This window comes from Hypanus sabinus, chromosome 2, assembly GCF_030144855.1.
Source record: "Hypanus sabinus isolate sHypSab1 chromosome 2, sHypSab1.hap1, whole genome shotgun sequence".
In the NCBI taxonomy this organism is placed as follows: domain Eukaryota; kingdom Metazoa; phylum Chordata; class Chondrichthyes; order Myliobatiformes; family Dasyatidae; genus Hypanus; species Hypanus sabinus.
The window spans coordinates 155947773-155963036 of NC_082707.1; the positions used below are offsets into that span (position 1 = coordinate 155947773).

General features: G+C 39.7%; 1 protein-coding gene across 1 annotated transcript in view; it reads left to right on the top strand.

Moving 5' to 3' along the window:
- Positions 1–240: 240 nt before the first annotated feature.
- slc35f4 (solute carrier family 35 member F4) overlaps positions 241–15264 on the top strand; it is a 140523-nt gene continuing 125499 nt past the window's right edge. The window contains exon 1 of the mRNA XM_059957364.1: positions 241–436. Coding sequence (XP_059813347.1) covers positions 241–436 — 196 coding nt within the window. The remainder of the gene's footprint in view (positions 437–15264) is intronic.

Below are 15264 nucleotides of genomic sequence, written 5' to 3' on the forward strand. Positions count from 1 at the left end.
AACTGCAACCCGTTTCTTAATGTTCCACCAAACAGACAACAGCACGACTGTGTCCCCTTCCCTTGCACTGTGCATCAAACCTACCGCCGCCAGTGGAGTGGGACACTGCGTTGGGTTTTCAAGGTAGAAGCTGGGCTGCCCCCTAGACGTGACGGTGCTGTAATGGAGAGTGGGAGGAGGGGATGATCTTTTCGACAGCAGAGACTGACGGTAAGCAGCTCCCTGCTCACTCACAAAACCATGCGGAGACTGTCGGACATAAGTCTGCACCTGAATCAGCTGAAGTATTTGTCTCCTCCGCCCTCCGAAGACCAGCAGTGCTCCCGATCCTTTATGGACGTCAAGGCTGCATCCAACGGGGTTTCCAGCATCGAAGACAGGATCTTACGGATCACGGGATATTATGGTTATTACCCGGGATATTCGAGTCATCAAAGTAAGTGAAGTGTTAGCAGCCGAACTCCTGCTTGACGGTGTAATTGAACCGCTTATATCACTGGAAGTTCTTAAAAACATTTAATTCTGCATTACCAGATACAATTGCTTTAAGCAAAAAGAGTCCGCCAAGAAAACTTAAGGAGTAATTTGTTAGGTAACTCAGTTTCACATCAGTCACAGTTATTAAAACCAGAGTCTTATGTTTATGATTTGGGAAGGGGCAACTGCGTGTGAATCTGAGCATCGCACAGAACCGGGTCTGTTCAGTGATTCGGTGCAGACCATCGGCGGCTGTCCCGTGTAGCCCAGGGGATCACCGTACTGATCGAGCACCCCTCGGTTTTAGGGTAAGCTCTTTCTTCACAAAAATTATCTTCACTTTAAAATAACAGTAATATCTTTTTTCCCCCCGGCAAAGAATTAGCTTGCATTATCGAGTTTCACCGACCGAACAAAATGTGTGTGTGTGTGTGTGTGTGTGTGTGTGTGTGTGTGTGTGTGTGTGTGTGTGTGTGTGTGTGTGTGTGTGTGTGTGTGTGTGTGTGTGTGTGTGTGTGTGTGTGTGTACGCGCGCGAGTATGTTTGCTAAACGACAGACCCTTGAAAGGATGTAAAGTGAATAGAAATGTGATTTAAGAAGATTGCATTATTGAGGTATTGTGACTGACAGGACTGTGAAGCCATCAGTTGCCGAAACAGCACGTAACTTGGACTGTGATTTGCGATTAAATTTTGAGATTTATGGCTCACGGTGCAAAAAGGGTAGATTAAATTGATTCAGTCATTCGCATGGTACTGTGATAGGGAATTTGAGTTAGTTACCGTCGTTTTACTACTAGCGCCTCGTCTGATGGTGATCTCACTGTGCGTCTAATCTGCTGTTAAATAAACAGACCCTGCTCCACACAGCGAGCGAGTGTTCACCTCCCCACCTCTTCAGTTTTGTTTTATTCCTGAAGGCGGGGCAGGACAGTGAGAAGGCAAAGTGCTTTCCCTTCGGAGATCTCTGTTTGTCGAACATAAACACCCCGTTCCCGCAACGGGTGCCGAATGAACAGGGTGCCCGCTGAAGATTGGGCACTCTTCCACAAAGCGCAAAGGCTGGGAATGCTGAACTGGAAAATGAAATGGAGTTTACGGCACCGAAACGGATCATTTGATCCAACAGGTCTATTGTCCACTCTAGCCTCAGAACCCTATCTGGTCCTCTCCAGCTGCCCTCGACTGTACTGCGACGTGCATCAATGCGACATCTGATCGGTAGCTGTATATCTCTGCCAACATTTAGTGGCGCCTAGATAGGAATTTTTACACTGGACTCTTCAAAAATATCTACAATGTACTCTGTAGGCTTTGACGTTTCCATCACATCATGTTTTAGTTGCCTATGAGTCTCCGGCTACAAATTGTAAAATGTTTAAAACATAGGGAGAGATGATGTATTATTCTGATGAGTACCTACTTCCTAGGGGGCAATGTTTAGTCCATTTTTTGGCTAAAAGCCATTTCCAGACCTGAGACTGGGGGGAAGGTTATTTTGTCCTTTCGATTAGATAGTGATTAAAAGGCATATTTTATCACACAGATTCTCGTTGTCAAGGATTAAATAATGCCATTAACAGAGCAATCCCAAAGCAGACTCCAGAACTCGGGAAGAACAGAACAGAAATTCATTTTTGTCTTCTTCAGGAGGATTATTCCAAATCATCCAAAATCTTAGTCAATTGACAATAAGGCACAAATGGTCTCAATCGCGGGAAGATCTTCAACACTTCCTGTCCATAGCGAAACCCATTTGTTGTTAAAAATGTATTCTTCCTTGAGATCAATGACAGTATCTTCCATTGATTAAACTTACCATTCTATTAATATAACAAAGTTCTTCCCACATGTCATTACATTCTGTTGTTTCTAAGTATGACTGTTGATTTTATAATTCTGTACACCAATGAAAAACAAACTTGAACTCAGTAATCAACACTTTTATCAGAGATCTTTTGAAGAGGAAATGACCCAAGGTAATCATACTTCTTTATTCTTTATTCTGGATTTACTTGTCCTCTGTGATGTTGATTGCACCACGAGATCTAAGTGTCCTTTCCTTAATTCTTCCGCCACGTGTTGCGCAACAATATACACGATGAGGAAGCCTATGTTAGAAAATTGCTATATTCTGTTAAAATTGTTCTCTGTTAAGTATGCAGGTGATACACCAAATTTGAGCATATACAAAGGTAAACAAACAGCACTATTTAAAAAAAACACAAAATGCTGGCAGAACTCAGCGGGCCAGACAGCATCTATTGGGAGGAGGCAGTGACGACGTTTCGGCCCGAAACGTCGTCACTACCTCCTCTCCTTTATTTGCAGCATCTGCAGATTCACTCGTGTTGCCTTTGAAAGCACTATTTTAAAATCTTGGAATAAAGTGTTAAGGAAATTTGTTATTTTTCCCTGGCTGAAGATGTAGAAGTGATTTGATAACCTTATAAAACATTCACTATTGTAAAGCGTTTAAAGACCAGTGGGAAATTACGTCAGACTATCTCTTATTTTACAATTGTATATAGATTCCTGGAGGAGCTAAACTGAACCTATTAAATAGATAAATTTGTTTTTGAAAAAACTGCTACCCTTCCTGAAGGACTATAAAGAATTCATCTTTATCTCAGTACAGAATCCTAAATCTTGGTTTGATCATTATTTCAAAATAATAAAAACTTCAAATATACAACTTTACAGCTTATATGCCTTCTTCCTCTGTTTATATGACTTGAATGAGTTGCAATCAATTCAGATACCCAGAAGTACAATTTCTACATAGACTACCAATATTCTGCTCTGGGTTTTTCTGACAACCTGGAGAAATGGATGTCAGTTTACAATCTTTCTTCTGAGTTTCAATTAATATGTCTGAAATTATGATCACAGAACCTTGTGGAATTTTTTAAATAGCTTTTTTTTTAATTGTTGCTTTGGGATATAACAAAACCAGCAGAGTTAACCTTAAAAAGGGGAGCTGGTTCTTTATTTTAATTACCATTACTGTTGCGTAGATGGTACTCCCCCAATGAGTGGGAAAATCATGAATGTCACTGAAGCAATGATAATTTGGTTTCTGTCTTTTCTTTCTCCTCCCTCATTTCCCCGTGTGCCCATTCACCAAAGTTATTGCTGTGCACAATTGTATTTGTTCACTCTGTGATTGCAGGAATGGCATTCAAAAAGATTGTCACAGCTGTGACAGGGACCCTAGAGCTGTGTCCTGACCAATTGGTATGCAACACAGCGAAAACTTCAAGGAGATGATGTTCTCTTAGCACAATTACTTCAGTCCTTCTCATAGAAGAAGGCTACAAAGACAGGAGCTGCTTTTAGAACATCTTCTGAGCCATTCGCCTTTGATGTATATCACCCTTCCTAGTCCAACTGAGAGCCTATTCCCATTTCGATAAGCAGGACAGCATTGTGAAGATCATGGTTTTTTTTTGATTTTGTGAGTGCCTTCAATACCATACAACCCTCATTGTTGGGGAAAAGCTCCATTCAATGCAGGCTGGCACTTCCATTGATCCTGGATAAAGGACTACCTGACTGGCAGACCACAGTTTGTGTGGCTTCAGAGCTGTGTGTCAGAAATGGCTACAAGCAGTACTAGGGCCACACAGGGGACTGTATTGGCTCCCTTCCTGTTTACCCTGTATACCTCAGACTTTACATACAACACTGAGTCATGCCATCTGCAGAAATTCTCTGACGACTCAGCAACAGCCGGGTGTATAAAGGGAAGATGGGATGATGAATACTGGACCCTGGTGGAGGTCTTAGCGGCTCAACATCAGTGATACAAAGGAGATGGTGATGGACTTTAGGAAGACTAAGTCTGCACTGCTCCCTGTTACTATTGATGATGGGGACCTACAAGCACCAGGTTGACAGGCTTGAGAGGAGCACCAACACAGAGGCTGTGTACAAGCAGGGCTAGAGTTGCCTCTAGTTCCTGAGGAGACTGAGGTCCTTTGTATTATGCAGGCCTTTCCTTCACATGTTCTACCAGCCTGTTGTTGCCAGTACAACTTATTATGTGTGGTGTGCTGGGGAAATGGCATCAACACGGGCGATGCCAACAGGCTCAATAAATTGATTAGAAAGGCTGGCTCTGTTATAGGAGTCAAACTGGACACACTGGAGGCTGTGGTAAAACAAAGGACCCTATGGAAAATCCTGGCAATTCTGGACAATGTTTCACACCCCCGGCATGCCACCTTGGCTGAACAGAGGAGCACTTTCAGTAATAGACTAAGACAACTGCACTGTTCCAAAGAACACTGTCATTCTTACCCTCAGCCATTAGGCTCTGGAGCCAGGGAAAGGCTGACCCCACTCCTGTTAGACTGAGGTTAACTTATTTTTTATTATTTCTACTTCTCTTCTAATATTTGTATATTTGTATATCTGTGCACTTGTAATGCTACTGTGACACTGTAATTTCCTTTGGGATCAATAAAGTAACTATCTATTTATATCCTACAATATCTCTTCCTAACATAATTGAGCGTAATGGTTGCAGGGAAATTGTTCAGAAGCTCATCCCATCTATGGATCTTACATGAATAAACGTTGCTCAATAACCTTGTAACATTTCATGAGGAAAAGGAGACAAGAACGTTTGGTTTACTATTTGTCTCTTTTCTGATTGCCGGGTAATCCGGCTCTGGTAACTGCTGTTTTGATCCTCTGGTGTCTATCTTTGTTGTCTAGAAGAAATTTATCTTTGTCATTTCACGCAACACGTCATGAAAACACGTCATCATTCTCTCAGATCAGCTGACCACATATATGTCTAAGTCACAGTTGATCCATTCGCATTCTCTAAGTTGTCTGGAGCTTGTCTGCTACCCATTACAGGAGTTTGCTCGAGCAGATGAGGTGAAGGAGAATCCCAAGGGCTTCTTACAGGTATATTAAGAACAAAAGACAGCACTGGTCCTCTGGAAGATTAAAGTGTTCATTGATGCATGTAGCTGAAAGAGATGATGGAGATCTTAATGGATTTTTTGCATCCATATTTACTCAGGAGATGGACACAGAGTCTATAAAAGTGAGGCAAAGCAATAGTAAGGTCATGAAGCCTATACAAATTACAGAGGAGGAGGTGTTTGCTGTCATGAGGCAAATTAGAGTGGAAAATCACCAGGGCCTGACAAGGTGTTCCCTCAGACCCTGTAGGAGGCTAGTGCAGAAGTTGCAGGGGCTATAGCAGAGATATTTAAAAACATTTTAGCCACAGGTGAGGTGCTGGAGGATTGGAGGATATCTAATGTCGTTCCACTATTTAAGAAAGGCTCTAAAAATAAGTTAGGAAATTATAGTCTGGTGAACCTGACACCAGCAGTGGGGAAGTTATTGGAAGGTATTCTAATGAATTAGATATACAATATTTGAATTGACAGGGATGGATTAGGGATAATCAATATGACTTTCCATGTGGTCTAACCAATCTCATCGAGCTTTTCTAGAAAGTTACCAGGAAAGATAATGAAGGCAGGGAAGTGGATGTTGTCTACAAGGCTTTTGACACGGTCCCACATGGGAGGTTGGTCAAGATGGTTCAGTCACTTGGAATTCAAGATGAGATAGTAAATTGGATTAGATATTGACTTTGCAGAAGAAGCCAGAGAGTGAGAGTAGATGGTTGCCTCTCCGACTGGAAGTCTGTAACTAGTGGGATGTTGCAGGGATCAGTGCTGGATCTGTTGTTGTTTGTCATCTATATCAACAGTCTGGGTGATAATGTAGAAAACTGGATCTCCAAATTTGATGTGGGCACCAAGATTGGTGGGGGGGGGGAGCATAGTGGACATCAAGGAAGACTGTTAAAGCTTGCTGGAGAAGTGGGCTGAAAAAGGGCAGATGGAATCCTCCAGCCCTACTACTCTTTGAGGTTCCATCTATTTTTGGTTTCTTCTTGCCCCCCAAATTTTTTGTTTCACCACAGCCTCCCAGGCCCCTAGCACTGAAATTCCCTCCCTTAATTGCTTTATCTCTCTACCTCCCTTTGCTCCTTTTTGCTCTTCTTTGACCGAGGTTTTGCTCATCTATATGAATACTTGTTTTGTCTTATCGTCAGATTCTGTTAGGAGAGGGTCCTGTGAAGAACTGGAGAAGATTTTATTACATGACCAGCACTGCATCATCTAGTCTCTCTTGTGTCTTATGCTAATCAAAGGCAATTCAAAAATGATGGGACAGCTTATACTTTCATTTTTGAAACATAGATGGAAATTCTTTCTGACAGTTTTATCTTGAGTGGTAATGCCATTCTGAGGACTGTACAAAGGACATAAAAACCATCAACAGGTATTACATAAGTGCAGTAATCAATCCCTGCAGGTGAATTGTGTTATTAAATATTGGAAATGTTTGGCCATCTACTTGCAGCTTGGGAGGCACATTTTATTTTAATGGAATTTCTTGCTTTCTATGCGTCTAGTTATTTAATTAGTGATGGGCTCAGAAATTAAAGAATAATTTTATAATTCTAGACAAAATGCCCTCCAGAAACATTTGATATGACACAAGATCTTATTCCATAGCATTCTTTTCATGATTAACAAAAAGTAATTCGAATTACATGGCTAGAATTAAAAGAAACATGTTAATGCCCAGTAAATTGTTGAATATTTCAGCAATAATTATTCACTATTAACATCCAGTTTCAGATTATTTGGCACACTGCTATTTAGATTAAAGATAGAAGATCTTGGGGCAAGTAATTAAAGGACTTTTTTTCATTCATAAATTTATTCATGACTAAATTCCTATTTAAAATTTCCCAGCAGACCTCTGGAGGAGAACATAGAGAAACAAACCCTCGTTCTTGTTAATTTGTACATGGACTTCTTTGACATTTATGCCTGCTCTTTCACTGGTTTTAGAAGGGTAGTTAACTGTCAGTTGGTTTGTGATACACTTTTTGATTTGTTCATAAACTAAATACCTGGCATAGCTATTTGATAGAAGTTCAGTGGAGGTTGTGTTTAATTTGTGTTTCTCTTTTAGCCAGTGAATGACAACATTTTTCATAGTAATTTATTAATTTCCTCCACACCTCTTCTTTTGTTTGACTGTAGTATCACAGGCTGTTGTTCTCCATAACAATAGGACTTTCTCAAAGGTCCATTGATGATTAGGTTCCATTGATGACATGTGAAAATTCCCCATGCTGTTCAAGGGGACAACAACTGCTGTTTTGTTTTGTCAGCTTCTCTGGCCTAGTCTTCCACTTTTGATTGAGATTGCAGTCTGAGGAAGATAGAGACCAGCAACCTTGTATTTGCTACTGTCCAGAGAGAAGGCATGCATCTGGCAAGTTGATTCCAACCATTACATTCTGCTATTTGCTGAACATTAAGAAAGGCAGCTGATTTTAACTGGTGTCCTCTAGGTCCTGAATGTCTTGCAAGGGAAAAACATGGTTTGGAAGGTTGTTTGTCTCCACCAGTCCTGCAGTTTGTGTATTCATGAAGGTGGAACAACCCAATATTCCCTGACCATTTCTTCACTGGGGCGCCTGTCAGTTTCCAGTGAAGCTTCCACTCACTGTATGGATTCCTGCAACAAAAACAGAACTTCTGAGATTTTACTGCATGCAGGCATGAAGCTCCTCCAACTTTTCTTTTTTTGAAAACTAGTCATGCTGTGGGATTCAACATCAGAGGCAATATATTAATCTGTCACATCTGCTTTTATTCTTCCTGGAGCTGTGTAATTCCTCAAGTATCACATCTGTCTAACTGCACACAAATCAGAAGGAAGTGAGCTGCAGATTGCAGTTGTCTTTGTCTTCACTAGTTGTATGTTAAGTAAGCTAATGGCCACTACTGTGCACGAACGATTCCGTGATTCTGATTTGTTATCAATATTGCAATCTTTCCACTTTTCTACCCCACTTGTTGTATTTCTGGGGAAAAGGAGGTTAGAAACAAAGGCTAGTTGTTTACCTTTTGGCAGAGTTTTGGTATATTGTTACACAAAGAATGACAGATATACAGCACGCAGATCTGGAATTAACTTGACATCTGAAATTTGCTGCTGACTTTGCATCTGGTACTATAGAGTACTCACTGAAGACAGAGGGAGTTTAAGGGTGATGGTCCCTCCCTCCAAGTGGCATCCATTTTGTTAAAGAATACCATTTTGTGTAGTAAGAGGGCTAATTAAATGAGAGAAAGTCTTGCAATCGAAGAACTTGTACTAAGCAGAAAAATAATAACAGATAAATGGAGAGATGGAATAAGAAGTAAGGATTTCAGCTTTTTTAAAAAGGGTGAATGGCCTTTACCTGGTGCAGCTGAAGATCCATAAGATCCAGAGTTCCCCAATAAAGTGGGAAGCTTTTCAAAGGATTAGTTGCATAAGTGTTATAAATGTATTAGGTGACTGTGGTGGGAAATGGACGAAAGGGGGATCAGTTCAGTGAGCAGAGTGGTAGTGAAGCTATGTTTGGCACTCATCTGTGTTTCCAAATTGAGGCTGTGAGTGACATCACTGGATAACCAATGTAGACACCCAGAGGTTAATGGTTCTGAACAATTTTATCCAGAAAGACTAAATTTAAAAATGTAGATTGTTGTCTCTGGATTGGCAAATTTGGCCTTTTCCCCTAGTTAGCCTTGTGGGGTAGATGGCCTGTGTTCTGGGTTGATTGGTTGGTGTAGGTGATCTTCTTGTTTGGTTTGGCCATGCAAGGGAGATAGTTTTCTGTGCTTTGATCGCATTGTCTAGATAACCTTCTTCTTTGGATTGGCTGTGATGTGGATGCACTTTTGGATGTACTTCTGAAATGAATCATGTGAAATTAAATCAAAAGCACGGACAATTCTTTATTTCTTCATTGTCATGTCAAAGCTAAATCTTAATTTTTAAAGGTTCTAGGCCATTTCCCCCAAAAGCACCAATTAACGATTTGAGAAACTAGAAGGAATTTTCCAGATATGTAAGGATGCTGTGACTAACGCCAACTAAATTCCAAGAGTAGAAAAACCCAAACCATTAAATTGTATAATCAATGTAACACACTAATCCTTGGGACCCTACTTTTACCTTTTCTGTATGTACACACTGAGCTGTGTGCTTGAATTAGTCTTTCCAACCCAGTACAGATTCTAGTACATCCCCAAATCCCCAAAAAGTACTATTTGCCACTATTAAAACAAATGACCATGCAATGATTGTGGTTTGTTTACAACAAGAATCTCCTTTACCTTTACCATACCTTAGTATGATAGGCAGTTTTTAGAGACATTTATCAATGAAATACATATACTGTATTTGGGGATGACCTCATTGAAACCTATTGACTGACGAAAAGGCCTTGATAGAGTGGATGTGGAGAGGATGTTTCCTATGGTGGTAGAGTATAAGACCTGAGAACACAGCCTCAGAATAGAGGGACGTATCTTTAGAACAGAGATGAGGAAGAATTTCTTTAGCTAGAGAATGGTGAATTTGTAGAATTTGTTGTGGCGGCCAAGTCTGTATGTATATTTAAGGGATAGGTTGAGAGATTCTTGATTGTTCAGGGCATGAAGGGGTCCAAAGAGAAGGCAGGAGATTAGGGCTGAGAGTAAAAATGAATCAGCCACGATGAAATGGTGTAGTAGACTGGATGGGGCAGACAGCCTAATTCTGCTCCTATGTCTTATGGTCTTATATATCTAAAATAATTGAATATACTTCAAGACAATCACTGAACAAAGTATCAATAAAAATGAAGTATCTGATTTCTGAAGTTATTCTTTGCTTATGAATATGTATATATGTTTTGTGTTAATATTCAGATTACCCTTTCAATTTGCAAAATAAATCAGAGTATGGACATTGCTGGCCAGGCTAATATTAATTGCTTATCCTTTATTAGCTTTGATGCCATCCCCCACCTTCTGGTGATCTCCAAACTTAAGGTTTTGCAGACAATGTGTTGACTATCGCAGTTCTCATTCAGAAATGTCAGCTAAGGAGGTTGAATATGGTTTTGAAAGCTTGCACTTTAAGGTTCAAAATTCAAAAGTTCCAAATTCAACATACATGTATTATCAAAGTATATATATGTTACCCATATACAACCCTGAGATTCATTTTCTTGTGAGCATACTCAATAAATCCAATACGTATAATAGAATCAATGAAAGACTGCACCAACAGGGCAACCAGTGTGTAAAAGACAACAAATTGCAAATACAAAATGAAATTAAAAATAGATATTAATAATACCAAAAATATATAAATGAGCAATAATTATCAATAACATGAGCTGAAGAGTCCTTGAAAGTGAGTCCATAGGTTGTTGGAACAGTTGAGTGATGAACCATGAGAAGCTGAGTGAAGTTATCCCTTCTGGTTTCAGAGCTTTATGGTCAAAGAGTAATAACTGTTCCTGAACCTGGTGGTGTGAATCCTGAGGCTCCTGTGCCTTCTTCCTCTTGGTAGCAACGGGAAGAGAGCATGACCTGGGTGGTGTGGGTCCCCGATGATGGATGCTGCTTTCCTGTGACATGTAGATGTCCTCAGTGATGGAGAGGACTTTACCTGTGATGGACTGGGCCATATCCACAACTTTTTGTAGGATTTTCTGTCCAAGGACAATGGTGTTTCTATACCAACTCATGATGCAGCCAGTCAACACACTATGAATTCCCAATTGTACTATAGTTGCACCTGTCAGGAGCACTTCTATAATATAACATTTGTCCTAACGATGGCATTTCCAACTTCCAAGATGCTTTTTGCTTTAAAGGACATGCCCATTTGTACTGACTGAATGAATGGTTATCTATCTTGTTGTAATGAATATTGAACCGGCCAATCAGTTATTGCTGAAGATAATTGTGCCCACCCTATCTTAGATATGTATGCATGGTGGGATCTGGCATGAAGGGAATGTCCTAAAGTTCACTTTTACTGTTAGTTGCTTTTGTGAGGCATAAAGAAGCAGTTAAATTAGATGATTCATTTATAAACCCCAAAGTATTTCCAAAATAGAGCCCTCAACCATAATATATTGGAATGAGGAAATTAGTGTTATCTCCCTTTCAAAATAATAATTGAAGTTCAGTTACAAATGATAAGCTGAATGATCGGACAGCTAAAACCATTGTCCCCTTGTGTAAGTTATGACTTGATCCAGATGAGACTTTAAGCCCTAATTATTTTTATGAGGGCTCCATAATACCACCTGTGGCCAAATGCTACTTGGTTATTTAGGTCAGTCACGTTTGGAATCCAGCTACATGTTTGGAGCAGGACAATGATAGAAGTTGTGTTCAAAGTAAAAAGTAAGTTTATTTTCAAAGTACATATATGTCACCATATTAGATTAGATTAGATTCAACTTTATTGTCATTGTGCCGAGTACAGATACAAAGCCAATGAAATGCAGTTAGCATCTAACCAGAAATGCAAAGAATAGTGTTATTTACAAAATAACTGCGAATAGAAAGTAAGTGCTACAGCACACAGATATAAAAGTACTGAGACAGTACAATATGGGTGCAATACTGCTTAGCGCTGTGATGTGAGGTTCAGCAGGGTCACAGCCTCAAGGAAGAAGCCCTTCCTGTGCCTGCTGGTGCAGGAGCGGAGGCTCCTGTAGTGCCTACTGGATGTGAGGAGAGTAAAAAGTCCATGGTTAGGGTGAGATGCATCCCTGATAATGCTTTTCGCCCTGCCCAGGCAGCTTTTATAGTAGATATACAACCTTGAGATTTGTTTTCTTGTGGGCATACACAATAAGTCCATAATGGAATAATAACCATATTAGAATCAGTGAAAGACTGCACCAATCTGGATGTTCTAAGATGTACAAACTGTGTAAATACAAAAGAAATAATAGTAATGATAATTAATTAATAAATAAGTAATAAATATTGAGAGCATTGAGATGGAGAGTCCTTGAACATGAGCCCATATGTTGTGGGAACATTTCAAAGATGAGGCAAACTAAGTTAAGTAAAGTTATCTGCTTTGCTTTAAGAGCCTGAAAATTGAGGGGTCCTGAATCTGGTGCTGTGAGTCCTGAGGCTACTGTACCTTCTTCCTGATGGCAGCAGCGAGAAGAGAGCATGACCCTGGGTGGTGGGGGTCCTTGATGATGGGTGCTGCTTTCCTGTGACAGCGCTTTGTGTCGATGTCAGCTGGTTGTAGAAGCAGCTAAGTTAGCATCTCAAATTATTGCTGTTGCTACATGGTTCTTGGCAATGAACAGTGTATAAGTCTCACCCAGAGTATATTTTGTGCCTTTCTGACCCTACAGTTTCTCCCAAGTGGGGTTTGATATGAAAGAGCGATGATTAATTTGCTGAGGGGGTGCAGGAGATGGTAATCATGGATCAGTGGGAGATTTTATTAGCATTATTTGGCCTGATGCCACAAGGTTTTGAAGGTGCAGAATAAATGATGGGGTAAATCCTAGAGGTTACTCTTTCCTGGCATTTTAAATCAGACATGTTATTTTGTGCCTGAAGTCATTTACAGATCAGCCTGGGTAAACATGGCAGAATTTCCTCTGTAAAGGGATCCTGCAAGGTAATTCCATTAATCCAGTCGTTTACCACAGCTGAGACATTTTATTGATGTATTTTATATCAATTTAGAATCTTTGAAATTGAAATGTCCTATACCATGAGCCCAAGCCTCATGATTTTCAGTTATTTAATCTTACCATTGAACAATCATTGCCATATAACAGGGAAATGATCTCTTACCTCCTGTCTGTACCCTTTCAAAGTTCACATTTGTACCCCACATTTGATATTTAGTGTGATTTGTCGAGCAGATTATTAAGGAAGATGAAAAGAAATTGCTTAAGCATCCAGGCTGGTGTTTCAGACTGAATGACTTGTTACCTGGTAGATTGGGACATAGTTCCTTTACATCTGTCACTCATGCCTGTGTGCTTGGAAAATCAATTTTTATGTACCTACCTCCACTCATTAGATGCAATAATGTATTATGTATGTGGATTCTGTTGTCTTCTCAGAGATTCTCCTACAGAAATAATCACATGTGACCCAGCATTTCACTGTGAGATGATTACACAAACAATTTAACAGTTAAAATTGATCTTTCTGTCAAAAGAATCAGCCAAAATTACACAGTCAAGAATAGAAGTTCCTGCAAATTTAGTAAAATCTCAGCTGTCAGTGCCAGTAATAAATTCAAACTTAGGGCCAGGAAAGACATGTTTTATTGAAATTTTCCCTTTCAATTTGATTACAAACAGAACTTTAAATAGACACGGTATCTGCCACAGAGAAATAAATAAAATTTCAAGACATATTACTCCGGAAGTAATGATGTGCTAAACGAAATTCCCTTGAATTCAGTGGCCTTGAAAGTGGATTATGCTCATCGTGTCGTTCAGACAGCACAGATCTGAAGTGGTAGGTGAGAGGACCACAATAAACCATCAACGCACTGGCCTTGGAGGCCCCAGTGTTCCTCTGCTCAAGGCCTGCTGATATCACAAGCTGGTCAAAATGGGGAGGCTGCCCGGAGGCTGTGGGTTGGAGATGGGGATGTGGAGACAGGCAAGGATTTAAGAGACAAGACATGATAGTTAGTAACCTAATACCTAATGTGGGATTAGAAAATGCTCTCTTGCTAACTCCACACAAGGGGTATTTTTTAATATGAATGTTACTTTCCTTTTTTTTTACAGCCACCATTTGACTGTCTCATGTCTGAAGAGACAACGTCGAATGTGGTAATTTCACATGGTAATGTTTAGAAGGAGTATTCTGAAACAGATGTTGGGTCCTCTGTTTAACTCCAATTGCAGCACATGACCTAGTTTCTTCTGGGGGAGTCACTATTCATAAGGTAGTGGTGTATTCCAGGTTGAAATGAACCCGCAGATCTGGCCATCCACAATGAATTCCTGACTCAGTTAAATTGACTCTGCAAGCACCTTAGAGTGAAGTGCACGTTAAAGTGCAAATGCTTCCAAGCAAAAACCCATGTGAGGTACAAGCAAATGTATTGCTGAGCAAAATTCAGACTGTGTCCATTTGATATTTCTACAGGAAATTGTAGACATTGACTCGTGGACATATATACTTAGAAATGCGTTGACTCTGTGTGTCACTGCTTGCTAATTTGTCCCGTTTAGAAATATCAGAAACCAAGTAGCAGAGCAGGAAGCTGCTTCTGAGAGTAGAGAATGTATTACTGAGGATATAAAGAACTTGGCTTTTCCAGGAACTGATACTACTCCCCAAAGTCAGAAATATAGGGATTAGGTAATGAGCCACCTAATACCACTTCAGGTAGTCCACTCACTCTGTGAAGTAATAATAAATATTGCATATATTTATACATGAAAGGACACAGATAAAAATAATTGTAATTTATTATTTCTCTTTGTATGAGTACAACCAAAATCCTGCTTCAGAATTGAGTTCTTCACTCTTTTTACCCTTATCTGATCTTTTGATAAGTTACTTTAATGCTAATTTGAAATACAAGGGCAAAGTTAAAAGCCAAAGCAGAACTTTAGGGAGTAATAACTTTCACTGATAAATACAGATGTTTTAGAAATAATTTTCAAATTTATTTGACAATCTGCATGTTACAGAACAATAACTATGCTAGTTCCACAATAAGCTCTGTTCTTGTAGTCTCTGGCATTCATTTAAGCTCATTAATGCAACATTTAATGAGCCAATGATCAGAGTACAATAGCATGTTACAATTGGGAAAAATAATCTGTCTTTGTATTTAATAATGTTTGCATTATCCATTTCAAATTAATATCTGAAAGACTGG